The sequence below is a fragment of the Capricornis sumatraensis genome, chromosome 4 (genome assembly GCF_032405125.1).
Source record: "Capricornis sumatraensis isolate serow.1 chromosome 4, serow.2, whole genome shotgun sequence".
NCBI classification, from domain to species: Eukaryota; Metazoa; Chordata; class Mammalia; order Artiodactyla; family Bovidae; genus Capricornis; species Capricornis sumatraensis.
This window is the reverse complement of record NC_091072.1, coordinates 25622241-25643265: the sequence shown is the minus strand read 5'-3', so window position 1 is coordinate 25643265 and position 21025 is coordinate 25622241. Positions and strand designations below refer to the sequence as shown.

The 21025-nt window shown below is 46.9% G+C and overlaps 1 protein-coding gene across 1 annotated transcript in view; it reads right to left on the bottom strand.

Annotated features, from left to right (window-relative positions):
* PDGFRL (platelet derived growth factor receptor like) overlaps positions 1 to 18057 on the bottom strand; it is an 80881-nt gene extending 62824 nt beyond the window's left edge. The window contains exon 1 of the mRNA XM_068971945.1: positions 17909 to 18057. Coding sequence (XP_068828046.1) covers positions 17909 to 17963 — 55 coding nt within the window. The 5' untranslated portion in view covers positions 17964 to 18057. The remainder of the gene's footprint in view (positions 1 to 17908) is intronic.
* Positions 18058 to 21025: the final 2968 nt, after the last annotated feature.

Genomic DNA, 21025 nt, shown 5'->3' with positions numbered 1-21025 from the left:
CAGCAAGGAGGATGAGACTAGGCGATTCGTTTGCCCCACTGTCTGCATCAGCTCCAAGGTGACCTCGCTGTAAGTCCAGAGGATTATAAAATGTCCAAATTTATAGGATCCTCAGAGATCATTTAAGGTTCTTATGTTACAGAATTTTCAAAAATAATAAAGGAAGCCTTAAAAGTTACACACATCATACAAAGCTGATTAGTGGCAGAACGTGAGAGTACAACTCAGGTCTCCTGACTCCTGTTTCACTACCTGTAGATAAAGAGTCTGTAGATATTTTGAACAGACAACTACAGAAATCTTGGCTAATTGAGGGAATTATGGGGCATTTTTAAAAAATGGGGAAATGTGATAAATCAGGAGAAAAAATGTTTGCCTTCTTTGATGTTTATATTTCTTTATCTAATACTACCTTGGTGTACAAAGGGCTTGGGTGGTCAAGAGTACAGAGAATCAAATTGGGATCAAGAGGTGGAAAAGGCGAGGGTTGCAAGCTCTTACACCAGAGGGCCCGGCAGTTGACAAAACAGGAGAGGGGTGGGACCTGCTGAGACCACGTCCTCCTGAAGGGGTAGCTGCCAGGGAGCGAGTCAGGGTCACAGGCCATGGTTTCTCAAAGGGTGGCAGAAATGCAGGTGGCCTGACTTATAAATATCAGAAACTTGGTTCTTTAGAAACTTCATATCTCTATCTCTGAGGTGGGGAGTCAGCTGGTGGTCTTCCTTGAAGGGATGGGGGTGAACAGGAAGGGCCAGGAGAGGGACCCTGTCTGGATCCGGGCTGCTTACGTGGGTGCGTGCAGTCGGTGAGTGCTGCGTGGGGCCATGCACTTATGAAAGGGTTCAAAGTGCTAGTCGCTCAGTCGTGTCCGACTCTTTGCAACCCCATGGACTGTAGCCCTCCAGGCTCCTCTGCCCATGGAATTCTCCAGGCAAGAATATTGGAGTGGGTTGCCATGCCCTCCTCCAGGGGATCTTCCTGACCCAGGGATCAAACCCGGATCTCCTGCATTGCAGGCGGATTCTTTACCATCTGAAACTCCGGGGATGATTTGTACCAAAAACTCGGCTGACATGGACTCAACTGTGCAATGATGAACGTGGCTTCTTTGGTGTGCTGCCCTTTGTGACAGGAGCCCTTTGACCTCCACTCCTGGTTCAGCTCAGCCCAGACTTTGGAACTGACCCCACTGCGAGCTTGGGCTCAACATCCGCTCCTCGGCTCTCTGCCTTCCTTGGGCTCAGCTGCCTTGCTCTGAACCCCACTGTCCCGTCCATTACTCCAGGTTCACTTGCGACTTCTCCTTACCCCGGATCCGAGTCTCTTCTTATTCCCCATCCTTCCTCTACTCTCGTTCCTCTGGATCATGGACCCTGCTACTCTTTCTCTGTCTTTCCAGGGAGCAGAGCTGTGCCCTTGAGCCTTCTTCTCCAAGGCACACCCCAATACCAGCTGTTGAACCTGCTGTTTGTCAAGACTTCTCCAGACCCTACGCATGTGTTTACCCCAGGATTCTCATGACAGATGGGGGTGGGCAGGGCCGCCCATGTACACATTTACACAACCTCCCAGAAGGAAAAGTGTAATCTTTGGGAACATATTAGACCCACAGAAATACACTAATGCAGCAACATCAATTGTGAAGCATAAGCCTCAGTGTTGCAATAGGTGAAAGTCACTGTCTTTTTCTTAAGGCAGAAAATAAAAGCTTACCATTATGCTGCCCAAGCCATCTGTGCCCTGCAGGCGTTGCCACACTATGCCTCTGAGAGTCAGGGAACTCTGTATTGATCTCTGATTTGGGCTGTTTTCTTTTTCATGTAACAGGAAGTCAAGGTATTAGAAATAACAACTGTGTGTAAATTCCAGAGAATTTAGGCAGCCCATGTAATCTGCCTGATTCTAAGCCTCTCAGATCCTGTGTGGTATTGCTATTCAGGAACATTTGATCAGTGCATTATTAGTACACCTTTAAATATGTGCTATCATCCCCGAAAAATCATTTGACCTCTTGACCAAAGAGCCCCATCCATCTGTCCAGCTGTCTGACTGTGGAATCGGTCTATGATTGGACAGTGATGACCCTAAGGTCAAGGAGACTAGTGGCCCCATGGAGAAGCCCCAGGACTGAGTGACTCCCAAATTCCATGTCTAGCTTTTTTAAAGAATATGACTCTTCAGGATGTCTATGTAAATATTTTCTAAAGGCCTACAAAGTATAAGAATTTACATTGTAGACATGAGACCGGCTGGGACCTGGGGTCCTCAGCAGCGGCGCTGCAATGCTTGCATCCGACCTACCTCCCCTCCAGCAACCAAACACAAAGAAACCGTATGGGACTAAAAATAACTGTGTGCCTGGGCAGCTGGGACAAGTTCTGGACAAAAGATACAAAGAGAGCAAAAAAGCCACTTTTGAAGAACCTGGAGCCAAAGCAGGGTAGTGCGGAAGCCCCCTGCACACACTACCACCTAAGGGGTGGGCAAAACACCTAAGCTACCCCTCCAGCCCAAGCCCTGGATGCACTCCTACGCTCCCTCCGTACAAGGAACACGCTCACGCATCCACCTCCACAGGGAGCGAGTGAGCAAGGGAACCTGCTGCTGGTCTCGCTGCCCTCTGCTGCAGCAGGGGCCTGGATAAAGCCTTGCCGGAATTTCTTGTCTGGTCTCTAGTCCACTTCTGTCAACTGGGGAAGACCAAGAACCCTGGTTGGTAACAGACTTCGAGACACTCAACACGGAGCACTTGGCCCCTTCTGGGAGGGACTCTGGGCACCTCCAGGACCACTGAACACAGCTTCTCTGTCTTTCTCCCTAAGTCCTCACCCCTGCACTCCCGTCCCCTCCATCCCACAAGCTTCTAGTTTGTGTCTTTAAGTTTTGTGACTGGCATCTTTGTTTGTGATGTTAATTCCAACTTCTCCTGGAATTCTCTGCTGAAATTGTATTTCCAGGCTGAAGTTCTCCACTGTGCCCACAAACAGCCCACACTGCGGGAGACTCCAGCCTTAGGTGACTTGGTGGGATTTTTAAAGAACAAAAAGAAAAGACAGGAGCTTGCAATGTCCCTCCCTCTGCATTCGCAACTATTCCTGCCTGAGCTCTCAGGAACTATCTGATTCATCTGTGGTCTCCCAGACTGAGGGGAAAAAAGGTAGGGTTGGAGGGGGCGCATTTTCAATTCAAGCAAGAAAACAATGAGATCTCATTCTGTCTTTATGTAAAAATTAACTTGCAAATGAGCTGCTTTTAATTACTATCAAGGAAACTGAGCACTTAAATACCTTTTCAGAAACATAGAAGAGGCTCACCAGAATAATTTTGGGTTCATGTGATCTGGAAAATATTCAATATTTAATTAATATCTGGTATTAAAGCTAGCTTAAGCTTGTGGATTTCATTAATACGCTCTAATGACTTTAGAGTGATCGACATTAAGTATAATACTTTTATTGTACCTAGGGCTACTGAAAGTCAATAAGTGCATATTGCTTTTGTTATGAAATCTGTCAACAGGGAAGTCAACCTGCTAAGATTAAACTTTTGAGTAAGTGTAACTGGGATAAGAACTCTTTAGTAAACTCTATAGCAATAATTATATTTTGGAAACATCCATCTAAAACAGTCTCTCCAAATTTTGGTAAGTTGAAACCAACTTAAGTTAACTGATAGGAATTCATTGACTATCCAGGCCATTTGAACTAAGATAAAATCTTAGGGACATTATTGCTGAACAGGTCTAATTTCCTCCCTCCTGTCTTCTTGTGAGAGAGAAACTAAAGCTGTTTGGTGCCACCGTGAGGTGTGCTTCACCAACCTACAGAATGCTAATGTAGCAGACAGTTCATGGTTGCTTAAGCAAAATAGGATATCTGTTCTCAGAAAAGAAAGTATGAGGAATGGAAATGTATTTTTGTTGAAAGAAAAAAGGATGATTTGCTGGCTATTTCTGAATGGGGAGGGCTTCCCCGATAGCTCAGTTGTTAAAGAATCCACCTGCAGTGCAGGAGACCTCAGTTTGATTCCTGGGTCAGGAAGATCCGCTGGAGAAGGGATAGGCTATCCACTCCAATATTCTCGGGCTTCCCTGGTGGCTCAGCTGGTAAAGAATCTGCCTGCAATGTGGGAGACCTGGAGACCTGGGTTTGATCCCTGGATTGGGAAGATCCCCTGGAGAAAGGGATAAGGCTACCCACCTCAGTATTCTGGCCTGGAGAATTCCATGGACTGTATAGTCCATGGGGTCACAAAGAGTTGGACACGAGTGTGACTTTCACTTTTCACTTTTCTGAATGGGGAAAGAATAAGGAAAAAAGTATGACTACAGAAATGGCAAGAGGTTTGCAAAAGAGGAACACTGAGAAAAGAATTTTGTATGTGGTCAGAGTCTCCTAAGGTTGGATTAAATTTAATCAGGTAAACGGATTTTTCTAAGAGTAGGCTTATGCAGGACTGAATTTGGCTTCTCTTCCTCATAAGAGAACAACGTTTTCCTGGCGTCCTTTTGATATCAGACTGTGTGAGTTTCTATGCCATTAAGTGATCCGTATTTGCTTTTTAAAATATTTTTCTCCCCCATCTTAGCTCACAGAATAAGTATTGTTTCACAGATATCTAGGATCCTATCTGATTGGGTGCTTTAAAACTTTTTAAAATGTCTGACAGACTAACCCAAGGTCAAATACACAGTTCTTTTGACCTCCAGCTAACTTTGGGGTGCTTCGAAGGGCTCCTGGAACTTTCCAAATAGAGATCCTAAACTAATTGGGTTATTCTGTAAGGAGAGGTTTGCCAGGTTCTCAGAGAACCCAGACAAGCTGAGGATGAAGCTGCCAGGCTGGGGTTGGCATCCACTCTCACCTGGCAGGCTGCTGCTGCTGCTTAGTCAGTCGTGTCCAACCCTATGTGACCCCACAGCCCTGCCAGGCCCCTCTGTCCATGGGATTCTCCAGGCAAGAATACTGGAGTGGGTTGTCATGCCCTCCTCCAGGGGATCTTCCCGACCCAGGGATCGAACGCACGTCTCCTGCTTGGCAGGCAGATTCTTTACCCCTGAGCCCCACCTGGGAAGCCCCCACCTAGCAGGACATCACGGTTATTCCTTGCCCACTGTTGTACCTCGGATAAAAAGGAGCATATACTGAGAAAGGCCAGGGAACACGCAGTTGGCCTCCTGGTCCCCCAATCCACACTGGTCACCAAATCCACCAGGCGGGTGGCGATGCCATCCCAGAGCACGACCCACAGCGGGACTACGCAGATCATGCAGGCCGCGGCCAGGATGAGACATGATATTAGTTGTCTATCGGAAGGAATGAAAAGGTGTATGGTAGAACCTGTAGATTATGATAAGATCCAAGAGGCTGCACAGGAAAAAGACAAAAACCCAGCAGTGTTCCTGAGCCAGGAGACAAAGGCATTCAGGAAGGACACCCACCCAGACCCTGAGTCCGCACAGGGGAGGACACCACTGGCCATGCGTTCTATCACCCAGCCTATGCCTGATACCTGGAGGGAATTACAGAAGCTTGAGGCTGGGCCCGAAGCCCTGCTGTCAACTTTAGCAGAGAAGGTCTGCACCAACTGAGACTTAAGGGAAGAAGGAGGCCAGGAAGGGCAAGAGGCTAAGAAAGGAAACTCGGCTTCTGGCCTCTCTGATTCACCCACCACCTCCAGGAGACCCTGGAGGGCCAAGAAGGCTAGAGAGACCACCAAGAAGCCACCTGGGCCCGAACCAGGGTGCCTTTTGTCAGCAGGAGGGGCCCTGGACCGGGGAAGGTCCTGAGCACCCCCAGTGGGCGCCGGAGGAGCCACCCCTACCGGCCCAGCTCCAGTCTCTTGGACAAGAACTCCCCTCACACTGACGGGGCTGGAGGGCCTGCCGGGCTCCAGATCCCACTCCATCCATCCTCATCACTCCAGCCGAGCCTCGGGTGTTGGCAGGCAGGAGAACTGAATTTCCTGCAGACACTGCTCTGTTCTGACTTGGCCAGCCGGCTTCCTCTCCAACCATGACAGGAGCTGATGGACGGCCTAAGGCAAGGCGTTTTACATCTCCGCTTGCCTGTGGGATCAGGTCTATCATTACTAGTTGCAGTTCAGTACACGCAAAGGCGTGTCCGACTCTTTGCAATCCCATGGACTATAGCCCACCAGGCTCCTCTGTCCATGGAATTCTCCAGGCAAGGATACTGGAGTGAGTTGCCATTCCCTTCTCCAGGGGATCTTCCCGATCCAGGGATTGAACCCAGGTCTCCTATTTTGGAGGCAGGTTCTTTACCATCCGAGCCACCAGGGAAGCTCTTTCACACACAGGCAAAAGAGCCACAGTGGACTGCTAAAATCTTTAAAATCATTTTCCAGCTCCTTTAATGCAAGATATAAAGAAATTTCCTATCTTGCATCTCTTTTCTGTTGAAAGAAATCTGATAGATTTTTCCATCAAAAACTATTATTCTGCTTTAAGATGATTGTTCAAGCTGATGGCCTTCCCATTTAGTATAAAAGTAATTTGTTTAGACAAAAAATGAAGTTAAGGTGGCTATGAGCTCAGATATCAGATATACAGTTGTTTACTTAGCTGTGTTAAAGCATATTTTAAACTGTTCTGCATAGTATGACAGGTTATAGACTACTCTGGTTATCATTTTTTGAATAAATTTCTAAGTCCTTTTCATGAGGCACTATTATAGTAACTGCTGGATTATACAAGGGGAATAACAATCATATAGAACAAAGGAGCAGAACTGAAGAGTTTTAAAACCCCACATAAGAATTGTATCCCTTACTTTACCAGTCAGTAGCTGAGAAAGGTTTAGGTCGTATGTAACCATCTGTGAGCTTATCTGTAATCTAGACACATGGGCAACACAAGAAAGGAGGGCTAGTCCTGTTAACATACAGTGTTCAACCTAAACTCCAGGACAACACGATTATTAGTACTCCTTCTTATATATGCCAGAATGCCCTGTCCCCCTCCTTGGGAGAGATCTGCTGAATAAGTTAGGAGCTAGTATGTTTTTTAGGACAGGGTGAAGTCCGAGGATGTCAAGAATCCGAGCAGAGAATGCATCTATCAGTAGCCCTAGAAGACCCACCTGTTGGGCATCAAAATATTGACAGCAAGACATGAGAGAACAGATGGATCCTGCAGTTTGGGATACCTCGGTACCAGGAAGGGGAAAATGTGACCCCCCTAATAATATAAGGTTAAGGCCTTGGGAAAATACCTCTGGAAGCAACAGTATCCCTTAAAGCCCGAGGGGCCCTGGGGGGAATCCAACTGCTGCTCAGCAGATTCCTAAAACACGGGCTCATCAGCCCCTGCCAATCCCCTGCAACGCCTTGATCCTCCCTGTTCACAAGCCTAACGGGGAGTGTCAGTTTATTCAAGACGTACGAGCAGTGAGTGAAGCCGTCATCCCTATTCACCCACTGGTGCCAAAATTGCACACCTTCCTCCCCAAGGTTCAGGAAGCGCCCAGTATTTCTAGTCTAGACTTCAAAGCTGCATTTTTTTTAAAAAATTCTCTTTATCCAGACTCTCACTATCATTGTGCCTTTGAATGGAGAGACCTTGACACCCTGGAGGTCAAAGGACACACTGGTTAACTGGAGGAGGGTTAACAAGATACCAGACCCCTCCAAAGGACGCCTCCAATATTACCTTAAAGATGTGAAAGTGAAAGTCGTTCTGTCGTGTCTGACTCTTTGTGACCCCATGGACTACACAGTCCGTGGAATTCTCCAGGCCAGAATACTGGAGTGGGTAGCCTTTCCCTTCTCCAGGGGATCTTCCCAACCCAGGGACTGAACCCAGGTCTCCCACATTGCAGGTGGATTCTTTACCAGCTGAGCCACAAGGGAAATCCAAGAATACTGGAGTGGGTAGCCTATCCCTTCTCTAGGGGATCTTCCCAACCCAGGAATCAAACTGGGGTCTCTGGCATTGCAGGCGGATTCTTTAGCAACTGAGCTATCAGGGAAGCCCACCTTAAAGATATGTGAGACCCTAAACCCAGAAACCCCCAGTGGAGAGTAGAGACTTAGCACATCAGTATATAGAGACCATAGGACAAACTTACTCCAGTAGGTCTGATCTAGATGAAACTCCTCACAGCCCTGAGGTCAGACGGTTCACTGATGGTAGCAGTTTTGTAGGAATAGGAACCCAAAAGGCCACGTATGCTGCAGTTAGTCTAGATGAATAGAACAGGAGCCAAGGCCCTGCCACCCCACACATCAGCTCAGAAGGCTGAACTAATTGCATTAATGAGAGCTTTGCAATTAGGGAAGGATAAAAAATTAAATATGTTTACTGACTCCAAATATGGGTTCCACGTGCTACATGCTTATGCTGCCATTTGGAAAGAAAGAGAAATGTTAATTGCTAAAAATTTCCCCATGAAAGGCTTCCCTGGTGGCTCAGATGGTAAAGCATCTACCTGCAATGTGAGAGACTTTAGTTTGATCCCCGAGTTTGGAAGGTTTCTTGGAGAAGGGAATGGCTACCACTCCAGAATCCTTGCCTGGAGAATCCCAAGGACAGAGGAGCCTGGCAGGCTGCAGTGCATGGGGTTGCAAAGAGTCGGACATGACTTTGACTAACACATACATACACACGTGCATGAGCACACACACAGACACACACACACACAGCTTCCGACCCAGGGAACAGTAACCCACTGGAGGGGCCATCAGAAGGAGGAATCTTTGGGGGGCAACGGCAAAGCAGAGCTATTCAGTTGCAAAATAGGCCACTCACCTACAGGAACTTGAACAAGTTCTGGCTCTAATGATTAGCCCCCTGAACTCCCTAGACTCCCCCAGTATCCCCAACAGGAACAGGAACATGTTGAGACATGGGGCTATGAGAAGGGAAGTGCAGGCTGTATAAAAAGGAGGATAAGGTTCTAATCCCTGGGGCCCAACAACGAAAACACACCAAGAGCTTACCTGACGCCACCCCCATGGGATGGATGCACTACAGGCCTTGATGGAAAAGACTTTTTCAGGGAAAGAGCTTAAAAGAGCAGAATAACAAGCAACACTTGCCTATGATTTATGTGCCGCCAAGAACCCACATACCCATCCAATCCCTGCTTCGTCACTCAGGCCAATCCAACACCAAGGGACATTTCCAGGGAGAAGACTGGCAGTTAGAGTTCACCCAAATGCCCCATGATCAGAATATAAGTATCTTCAGGGTGTTTGCTGATAATGTCACAGGATGGGCTGAAGCCTTCCCCATCAGATCTGAATAGGCTACGGAAGTCTGTAGGCTTCTTCTAAAAGAAATAATTCCTCAGTTTGGACTTCCAGAGTCCCTCCAGAGTGATAACGGACCCTCTTTTATAGCCCAAATCACAGCGGGGCTCACAACAGCCCTGGGGACAGACTCAAGCTACATAGCTCTTGACACCTCCAGTCTTCAGGGAAGGTAGGCAGAAGGAATCCTACTTTAAAGAAATCCTTAGCAAAGCTCTGGCAAGAAATTCATGAACCCTGGACCAACTTGCTTCCTCTTGCATTCCTCATGGTCCGCATAGCATCCAGGAATGGTCTGAGATTTTAGTCCATTTGAAATTATCTCTGGGAAGCCTTTTCTTACTGCAGACCTTCTACTGGGTGAGGGCCTGAAGCAGGCCCTGAGATAGACTATTAATCAAGGACAAGTTCAGAAAGCGATCAAGGACTACATCCACCAGACAATGCCAGCTCCCACTGAAACTAGAGAGGAAAGAGCAGTCCTCAGAAATAAACCTCGGGGCTAAGTTGTTCTCAAAACCTGGAAAGACGGGTCCCCTGAAGATCAACTATTGTCAGAATGGAAGGGTCCCAGATGACTGCCAAGAACCACATCAGCTAAGGAAACAAAAGGTCCCAAGTTTCATTAAGGCTTCTCATAGGAGCCCACCCACGGCCTCATTTACTCTATTGATGGTGCCTGTCTTCTGAGTAGGTGTCTCAGATCTCCCACTGGTTCACAGAAGTATTTTGCTATGCAGGGTTTCTGGAGGTAAAACCTTTAGTCTGGGCAGGTGTACCCAACTCCATATCCCTTGCAGTTTGACAGCAGTGGAGTGGCTATAACTACTTTATAGGGACCCTGAGACAGACTGGAACCTGGGACCCTTTGTGCAGTGATACAGTGCTTATACCTGGACACACCTCTTCACTCCTTGAGCAACAAAATACAAAGAAATTGTATGGGGCTTAAAATAACTGCATGCATGCCCAGTTGGGACGAATTCTGGACAAAAGATACAAAGAGACCATAAAGACCTAAATGCCACTTTTGAAGAGCAAAAGCAGAGTACTGCGCATGCCCCCTGCACAAACACCACCTAAGGGATAGGCAAAACCCCTAAGTCACCTCTCCAGGCCACCCTGGACACACCCCTACCCTCAGCCCATATAAGAAGCAAGCCTAACGCCTTCCCTCACCAACCCCCACTCCTTCTCAGGGAACAAGTAAGCAAGGGAACGTTGTTTGTTCTCACTTTCCCTGCTGCAGCAGGAGCTCCAATAAAGCCTTGCCTAAATTTTCTGTCTGACCTCTACTCAATTTCTATTGCTTGGAGAAGACCAAGAACCCTGTTCGGTAGCAGATACATAAAAGTGAAAGTTCATTACCATTTTGTTTTTGAGATCATGGTATATTCTATAGAGTAACGAATGATAAAATTTTTAAAAAACCATTAAATATCATTATAGACTTCAGGTCCTAAAGTCATCATTCACTTTTCAACTGTGTCACATTAGGAAGTAACCCTCCTGCTTTCCTCACCTGTAAATTGAAAATTATATGGTAATAACGACTCTCTCGGGGATTGTTTGGGACATTACATGTTTAAATTTAATTTTAAATGTTTAAAATGCTGAGAGACTAGCGTCGGAGACTGTGTTGACCGCCGTCTGCTCACTCGGGGACTGAAATGTATGCCTTGGAAAAGCATCCGCAGCCCTCACAGTAAGTAAGTGCCAGTGGCTGCTGCCGGTTGTTCTGCGGTTGTCTTGTAATGTCTCCGGGTGAGCTCCATGATAAGCTTGTGATGGAGGCAGAGAAGCTCACTATTTTCCATAACTTACAGGTGAAAAAATTGAGATCACCAATGCCAAGTGGCTAACCGCAGGTTACTAAGAAGTCAGTGAAAAGCCAGGTCTCGAGCCTTCTCTGGTTCGTGTTGTTGCTTTCCGTTCTCTTGAGATTAGCTTTTCGCTTTATTTGCATGAATCACATGCACAGCACGGCTAAGCGGTTTCTTTGTTTGTTAGGCCCTGGGCTTTGACAAGGAGTTCCAAGTCAAACAGAACCCGATGCCTGGGATGAGGGCACAACCCTTCTGGAAGGGCTGGAGATGCTTTTCCAAGGCATACATTTCAATCCCCAAGTAAGGAGACGCTGGTCAACACAGTCTCCAAAATGAATACGTGTCACACAGCCAGAGGGACACAGGACAAAGGACCGTAGCTCTTCAGCATTTGCTGAGGACTGATTGCCATCAAAGCTTATTCAGTAAAGGTGACCTGACTATTAACCTCTAATTCGATCAGATTGTCTGAGAGGAGAAAATAAAATTCATTAGAAGAATCCCTGACATGGACTTGTGTAGACACAGCCATTCACATCAAAGACCTGTCACTGTTCACTTCTCTCTCCCCACAGGCAGGAAGATCTGACCCAAGAGCAGTACCCAAACCTCCACACGATAAATCTGCTGGGTAGCTGAGGGGCTCCCCCAACCAGCTGTATCTACTGAGTACCCTACTCTCATTCTCCCACTCCCCATGAAACACCCCAGAGGCGCACATATACTTTTCCAAGAACAAATCTGAGCAGTTGAGAAGGCAATGACAGTAGGGAGATGAAAATGTAGAGCCGTGAGAGCCTCTTTTCCTTACCCTGTCTGGAATCCCACTCCAAAATACCCTCCGGATCATTGCTTAAAGTACTGCTTTCTTAAAAGAGCAACTTCTAAGAATTAGATACTTCTATTTCAGGATAAAAAACCTTAGATCAAAACATGTTTTCTTCAGAGCATCCATTAGAACACAGTTTATCACACTTTAAAAAAGTGAGATGTAATTGACAGCTCAATTGAGATATTAGTTTGAGGTGGTGGTTTAGTCACTAAGTCGCGTCTGACTCTTGTGACACCATGGACTGTAGCCCACCAGGCTCCTCTGTCCATGGGATTTCCCAGGCAAGAGTACTGGAGTGGGTTGCCATTCCGTTCTCCAGGGGATCTTCCTGACCCAGGGATCAAACCCAGGTCTACTGCATTGCAGGTGGATTCTTTACCAACTGAGACACCAGGGAAGCCCCGTTGGTTTGCAGTATACAACATAATGATCCTATATTTTTATGCAATGCAAAATGAGCACTCTCTCTTGTACACTTTATTTGCTGGGCTCCCAGGACATGGCGCTGCCTTGCTTCTCTGTCTGGCAGACTCACTCATCTTCCTTTTCAGCCTGATCTGAGTCTAAAGGGCTGAACCCTCACAACTCCTCCCCATCTCTAATGACACTCCATCTCTAAGCAGCCTCACCCAGTCCCCTTGGCACTAAAAGCATTCCTATGCTGAGAGCTCCCTTGTTCCTATCCTCACTTCGCCTCTAAACCCAGATCTGAATATTCCATTGTTAAATCCGCACTGCCACTCGGAAGGTAGCAGGTGTCTGAAGCTGGACGTGTCCGCACTGAACTCCAGATGCCGTTTCAAATCGGCTCCTCCCCCAGTGTGTGTCTATCGGTAAATGGCAACTCCACTCACCCAGTGGCTCAGGACGTAAAACTCTTGAGTCACACACGATTCTCTTCTTTCCGTCCAAAGCCACCTCCAGTCCAGCAGTGAATACTCTGGGCTTTGCCCTCAGGATAGACCCCGAACGCAGGCTCTCCTCCCTGCATCCATGGCAACCACCCTGTTTCAAGTCACTTTCACCTAGACTATTAAAACAGCCCCCTATGCAAGTTCCTGACTTCTGCCTAAGCATGCTAACCTTTGAAAATATAAATCAGACCATAAATCCTCCACTGGAGACCCTCCAGTGACTTTCATCTAATTTAGAATAAAGCCCTACAAGGCGGTTTACACCGCAAGTCCTTCAGCCACACGAGCCCCCAGGACACCCACTGCCTTGGCTTCAGGGCTCTTTCAGACGTGCAGCCCCTGCTTCCGCCCTCTCAGCGGCCTCTGACCCTCCCGCCCACGCTGCCCTCCTCATCCCTCCGCATCCTCTTCCCTCGTCTTACAGGGTGAACTGTGTCCCCAGAAAGATAAAACTGAAGTCCTAAGCCCCGGTACCAGTGAATGCGACCTTATTAGGCAGTAGGATCTTTGCAGACACCATCAATTAAGATGAGGTCATTAGGGCCAAAAATCTAATCCAAAATGTCAGTGTCCTTAGAAGAAGAGACCTACACACAGAGGAAAATGCCAGACAAAGGCACGCAGAGGGACAGGATGGTCATGTGACAACAGAAGCAGAGGTTAGGGTGACGTGGCTGCAAGCCAAGGAACACTAAGGATCACCGGCCACAGCCAAAGCTCAGCAGAAGCAAGAGAGGCTTTGGCCCAGGGTCTCGGGGGCAGCATGGGCCTGCTGGCACCCTGATTTCAGACTTCCAGCCCCTAGAATTGGGTGAGGATGAACTTGGAGTATCTTAGCTTGTGCTCTGGTACAGCAAGTCTAAAACACCCTGATTGCTGATTCTTCACGTCCACTGTCGGTTCCTGAAATGTTACCTTTTCTTGATTACCCGTCCGCTCCATTAGACAATGAGCCCCACTAGGTAAAGGCTCCACAGCCTTGCCCAGGGACAGCCACCCATCCCCGAGCTCCTCCTGCGGCTCTGGCCCGGCGCACTGCACGGTCTCTCTGTTGCCCCCAAACTTCTCTCTTTTTTTCCCCTGACCTCGGCGAGTTTATTACATCAGAGAAACAGATCCATAAATAAACACCCAAAAGAATGATTTTAATAGAAAGGTGTACGACACACTGCTGTCTTTAAAATGGATAACCAACAAGGTCCTACTGTGTAGAACAGGGAACGCTGCTCAATGTTATATGGCAACCTGGCTGGGGGGGCAGTTTGGGGGAGAATGGATACATGGATATGTATGTCTGAGTCCCTTTGCTATCCACCTGAAACTATCACAACATTGTTAATTGAGTATACCTTAATACAAAATAAAAAGGTGTTTTTTTTTAAAAGAAGGATGTACAAAGTATGAGGAATGTCCATTTACTTAGAGTCATGATAAAGAAAATTAAACTTATCTCTTTTTTATCTCTAAGGATCAGAGATGATTTTGGATGTTAAACGTGTAGGCTAAGATCCTAAACGCTTCAAAACATTCATTATTTGCACTCATAAACAATGAGTCTTTATGATTCTTTTTTCATGGTAAGGCTTTTTGAACTAGATTTTACTCTTTTCCCAAGGAATAAACTGAATCACAGAAGTGATAGAGTCCTGGTTAGATCATCACTATCAGTGTTGGCCCCTAACTTTCTTAGAGATCTGGCTGTTCTGCCCTCACGTTATAAAGACTCTCTTTAGTTTTCCCAGAAAGAGAACCTTCAAAGGACCAAAAATAAACCCACATTAGACTGAAGATCTAATTAGAATAAATCGAGGGTCTGGCATGAGATTGACAAAACTGCATATTTTTTGTAATATTTATACTTCATTATTTGCTCCCAACATTGGATAAAATATGCAGATATCAAAAGTTGCTAAGTACTTGTGCTCTTGTACTCTTTAATGTAAAAACAGCAGCACCATATCAATAAACACCATAGCACGTATTCCACATAAATACTGAAGATCGGGTGCAGTGAGCCACATCTGGCTCTTAGTAAAATCTTGGGCCATTATCTAACTGTTTCATGCCTTACTTTCAATGTTACAAAAGTGACACACCCTTCCAGCTCCTAGTCTTCATGAGAAGAAATAATATTACTTCTAAAAATTTAAAGCGTTTAAAAAGTTTCTCATTATTTTTTAAAGTCTATTGAATTAGTTACAATATTGCTGCCGTTTTATGCTTTGGCTATTCTTTTGGCCCCAAGGCATGTGGGATCTTGGCTCCCTGATCATGGATAGAACCCTCACCCTCTGCAATGGAAGGGGAGTTGCAAGCATTGGACCACCAGGGAAGTCCCTAAAGCATTTTAGAATTAGGCCAGGCCAACCTGGCTGGGTTAGAGCAGATGTACACCCACTAAACACTTACAGGGAATCCTTTTACTATTGGAAGCCTTTCCTAGAAGTGATCAGCCAGACCGAAAGGCGGTGGGAGAAGTTGAGTCAAGGGCCTGTGCCTGCAGCTTGTACTTTGGGTTGACCCAGTAATGCACCATACCCCAACCCATCAATCAGAGGCTGGCACCAGAAGGACTGCCTGCCGAGGCTACTCTCAGTGACCTTACCCTGGTCCCAGCCAGCCTCATGATAACTCAAGCTTGAGACAACATAAAGGTTTAGAGAAACTTACATACTTTACAGAAGCAGACTTACTTTTCTAATTATGTGTTCAAAATTAAAGGACCAATGCAGGAGACCTGGGTTCGATCCCTGGGTCAGGAAGATCCCCTGGAGGAAGAAATGGCAACCCACTCCAGTATTCTTGCCTGGGAAATCCCATGGACAGAGGAGCCTGGTGCACTACAGTCCATGGGATCACAAAAGTCAGACACGACTTAGTGACTAAACAACAACAATGTAAATATGCATTAAAATAGGGGAAAAAAGCAAAAAAAAAAAAAAGAAATGATTCATTTTTCTCTTCTGTGTATCTCTATGCTTTCCAGATTTTTATGATTAGCAAAAATTACTTATTAACATGGAAATCACTATGTTGAAATATTTACTGACTTGTATTTTATTTTCAAGAAATGAAATGGCACATTAATATTTTTCACAGTCCACATATTTTCAGGAATTTGGTCAGTATTTTCCTTGAGCCAAAACTAATGACATTTCTATGGCGTGACAAATATTAGTACTTTAAAACGGGGATAGGTAAACTCTCCAGTCTAGAAACAGGTGAAATTCATTCAGTTCTCATGACCAAAAAGATGGAAAACAGACACCAAACAGAATTGAAATCATAAGATTATAAACTATTTTACATTTCCTCTCTGTATACATATATGCCTTCATATTATAAATCTAAAAATAAATCTTCCCCTGGACTCCCTAAAAATAATGTGTTCAACATTTTATTCATAAGTAGTTTACACTGTATTTTTAAAAACAAAGCCACCGCGCTATCATCACACCTAAAATCTATCAATTATTTCTTAGAAAATATTCAATCTGTGTTTCATTTTTTTCTGACTGTCTCATAAATCTATATTGTTTGTATGGACTTACATTTGACTTAAACGGATGCTAACAGATTCAAGCAGCTATTTGTAATCATGGTCTGAGCACACACTAGCCAGGACAGATTCAGGAACCAGTGGCTGACCCAGCCTCCTGAGCCTCTGGAGCAGGCATTTTGGGTGAGCTTGTAACCCACTGAATGGGCCATTTGAAATTATTTTGTCTGACCATCTCTTGCCCTATTCAAAAAGTGACACCAAATACTGCATTCCCATCACTTCAGTGATCATAGGCAAGGACCTGGCAGGAGCAATTTAATATTACATTTTACTCAAGCCAACTGATCTGTAGGCAAAGAGGACTTGTTCCCCCACCCCCACCCCACCCCCGCAGAGAAGCTCAGACTACTCTTTATCCAGCCAGGCTCTAGGCTTAAGGAGCGTCACATTCAATTTCAAGTCCACAACCATTTTGCAACCACACATGCAAACCAAAGTGTGGTATTCTCTGGCAAATGTTTCTACTGTCACGGGGAAAGAAAGGAATTGGTCTGGACTGAGTAGTGGATAAGATGTGAGCTAGGGTGAGCTGGCTCCAGTCGAAGGTTGCATAACCGTAAAAGCTGCTTTTCAACCCAAACTAGCAAAAATAGTGACTGCAGAGCAGAATTCCAAGGGAAATTTCAGGACACCAGGATGTACCAGATGCAAAATATACTGTATAGGTAACTCCAATGAAAAAACAACAGAGCTCCCCAAACAAATGCCAACAGAACCATAGATAACAGATGGAGAAACAGAAAAATCAGTTCAGTTCCCAACAATGCACACACACAGTCTGGCCCTGTAGTTGTGGGTCTACACAACAGGGTGGGCTCAGAACAGGCACACATTCAAAAAAGTGCAGCAGCACAAGGACCCCCATATTGTCCAAAAACCCATTTGCTTCATCGCCTCCCCTCCAATCAGATCAAAAGCGTAACAGTTGTGGGTTTTTGAGAAGTTTGGGAAAAGGTTTGATACCCAGAAATATCTGTTGTAAAACTTAGGCATGTCTTGCAGGATTTAAGCTCCTGTTGGTATAGGAAACACATCTAGGGCTGCAGATGGGGGAGGAGGACCCTTCGATTTTTGCAAAAGGCTCAGCTTGTGTGGCACCCCGCCTCACCAGAAGAAAATCCCGGGGAGAACGCTGCGCGCGCGCACGCGTGCGCTGCAAGCGATCAGCCGCCCTGCGCCACCTCCCAGACCGACACGTTGACACTGGGGGCTGGACCAGGCGCTGCCCGGGGATGTTCAGTTTGCCCGCTGCCCGGGGCTTTTCAGCAGCGCTGGAGACGTTCTGATGGGGATTCTAAGGGGTCGGGGCAGCTACCACTGTTCCAGGGGCTCCGAGGGGAGTGGAGAGAGGGAGGTAAGGGGACCCTCCTAGGACGGGGGCAGGTGCACGGGGCAGGGAGTGACTCCTGAGCCGGGGAGGAAGACCTGCAGGACCACGGGGGATGGGGGACCCGGGGTAAAGTCAGGGCACATGCCGGGATGCCACCCACCCAGAGCCACTCACCATCCTCCAGGGCTTCATGTATCAGCAGAAGACCCAGCAGCAACCAAATCTTCATCTTCAGGGCGAGGGGTCGGGTCGGAGGCGCTGGGGATCGCGGGCTGGAGGCGCGCGGACAGCGCAGGGAGAGGGCAGGGACGCCAGGAGACTCGGAGGGCGAGGGGCGGGCGCCTGGGACGCCGCAGCTGGAGGATTCGGTTTCAGGAGGAAGAACACAGATTTTAGGGAAAAGTTTGGGGAGTTTTTAAAAAAAATTTTCTGTGTAATGTGACCTTTCCTGCCCCCTGGTGGAGCCGGGAAGCGCTGCGCTTTTTCCCGAGGCTGAGAGCGAAATGTTACAACAGTAACTCGGCCAGTTCGAGGTCCCCGCGCGTTTTACCAAGTTTACCAACTTCGAGAAGGCTCTGCGTAATCCTGCGGGGCCTCATCTAACCAGAAGTCCAGATGTCACCAGCGCTCTCCCACCAGCTCGGTATGGCCGTGACGCTCTGTAAAAAATGCCCCCTGCATATATCTCTTCATTCCCAGCAGGTCTCTCCCGTGCGCTCAACCTACAAGACCATCGCCCCTGGAAGTCCCAACTCCACACCCAGCCCTGTACCTGCTGGACGCGAGCCTCCCTTGCAGCTGAAACCTGGCAGCTCCCAGGGGGGAGGCCGCTCTGCCTTCAGAGGGTCCATGGCAGGCGCCGCTTCCCCGGGGTTCTGCTGGAGGGTTTGGAGAAACTTCTCCTTCCTCTCTTACGCAGCAGAAACCCCACTGCCCTACAGAAGACTCAACTAGGTGTTCAGGAGGAACTGTGCCAGAAAAGAGATCCAAGTAACAGCACCAGGGCCTCCCTCGGGACTCCGAGAAGTTGACCACTGGCTCATCACACTGGGCTGGAGCCTGGGGTTCCGGCTACACCTCCCTCCCTCACTCCATGCCCTGCCAGGCCTGCTTCATCACCCTACTGACTGCATCAAGGCCGCCCCTCTTGGCCATCATCCCTCCTTCTCTGCCCTGGCTCACAGCATTACCATGTATTACCAGCAAGTGGCCACAGCCTCCTAGCTGGTCTCTCTGCCTCTCTGTCTTGCCTCTCAGTCCATACTTCCTCCAGCTATTAGACTGATCTCCAAACACAATTCTAAAACACACACACACACACACACACACACACACACACACACACACTAACCCAACTAACCCTCTCCGAAGGCTCTCCAGACCTCTCATGCCCGGTCAGGCCTCTCCAGGTCTCTCTCTTGGCACCCACTGCTCCCTGGCCTAATTGCCAAGCAAACAGCGTGCTCCCAGCACCCTCAGGCCAGCCAGTACGGTGGGAGGCGGGTACCAAGGCTTCTGCTGCCCCCTTGGCCCCCCTTAATCCCCCTTCCTTGTTCCACCACCTGCCGGCCCTCTCGCCACTCATCCTACAAGGCTCAGCTCAGACCCTACCTCCTTCTGGCTGGGCCAAGCACTTCCCCAGTGTGAGTCCTTTGTGATAGCATAGCAGCCAAGACAAAATGCACAACTGAACTGTGAATCCAGCTTCACCTCTTTCACCTGCTTTCTCCTGAGTTCAAGGGCAGGAAATATGTCTTATTGAATTTTGTACTCTATCATCAGTTTCTGGAAAATCGTATTTATTAGGAGCACACCATACTCCACACAGCATAGAAACCTCACCACACATTTCTTGTTGCTCATATCAACAACCTAACCAGGGATGCTGTGTGGTTAGTATCAGCCCCATTTTATAGACAAGGCAGCCCAAAGTCAAACCTGAACCTGCACTTTACCAGTTACTTACAAAGCACTGTTGAAATCACTACCTGTGAAAGCTTTCCAATAGGGCTGGCCTGCTCCCAAAGTCTCCCCTCTCAAGCTCGGAAAATTGGAGGCAAGAACTTTGTGACTTCCCTGATAGGCTTGATAGCAGACAGCTAAGGTGATGGGGAGGAAACAGATAGACAGAATTGCAACCCATTCCATGAAAAAAGGGAAAACACGGTCTGTTGGTCTGTTGTGATCTACACAAAGGCTTTGGTGTAGTCGATGAAGCAGAAGTAGATGCTTTTTCTGGAATTCTCTTGCTTTTTCTATGATCCAATGGACGTTGACAATTTGATCTCTGGTTCCCCTACCTTTTCTAAATCCAGCTTGAACATCTGGAAGTTCTCGGTTCAGTTCACATACTGTTGAAGACTTAGCTTGGAGAATTTTCAGCATTACTTTGCTAGCACGGGAAATGAGTGCAACTGTGCGGTAGTTTGAAGATTAATTGGCATTGCCTTTCCTTGGGATTGGAATGAAAACTGACCATTTCCAGTCCTGTGGCCACTGCTGAGTTTTCCAAACTTCCTGGCAACATATCTTTGCTTCTCTTAGGTCCATCCATACCGTTTCTGTCCTTTATTGTACCCGTCTTTGCATGAAATGTTCCCTTGGTATCTCTAATTTTCTTGAAGAGATCTCTAGTCTTTCCCATTCTATCATTTTCCTCTATTTCTTTGCATTAATCACTAAGGAAGGCTTTCTTATTTCTCCTTGCTAGTCTTTGGAACTCTGCATTCAGATGGGTATAACTTTCCTTCTTCTCTGCCTTTCACTTCTCTTCTTTCTCACTATTTGTAAGGCCTCCTCAGACAACCATTTTGCCTTTTTACATTTTTCTTGGGGTTGGTTTTGATCCCTGCCTCTTGTACAATGTCACGAGCCTCTGTCCATAGTTCTTCAGGCACTCTAACAGATCTAATCCCTTGAATCTATTTGTCACTTCCACTGTATAATCATAAGGGATTCGATTTAGGTCATACCTGAATGGTCTAGTGGTTTCCCTACTTTCTTCAATTTAAGTCTGAATTTGGCAATAAGGAGTTCATGATCTGAGCCACAGTCAGCTCCCGGTCTTGTTTTTGCTGACTGTATAGAGCTTCTCCATCTTTGGCTGCAAAGAATATGATCAATCTGATTTCTGAATTGACCATCTGGTGATGTCCACATGTAGAGTCGTCTCTTGTGTTGTTGGAAGAGGGTATTTGCTATGACCAGTGCATTCTCTTGGCAAAACTCTGTTAGCCTTTGCCCTGCTTCATTCTATACTCCAAGGCCAAACTTGACTGTTATTCCAGATAT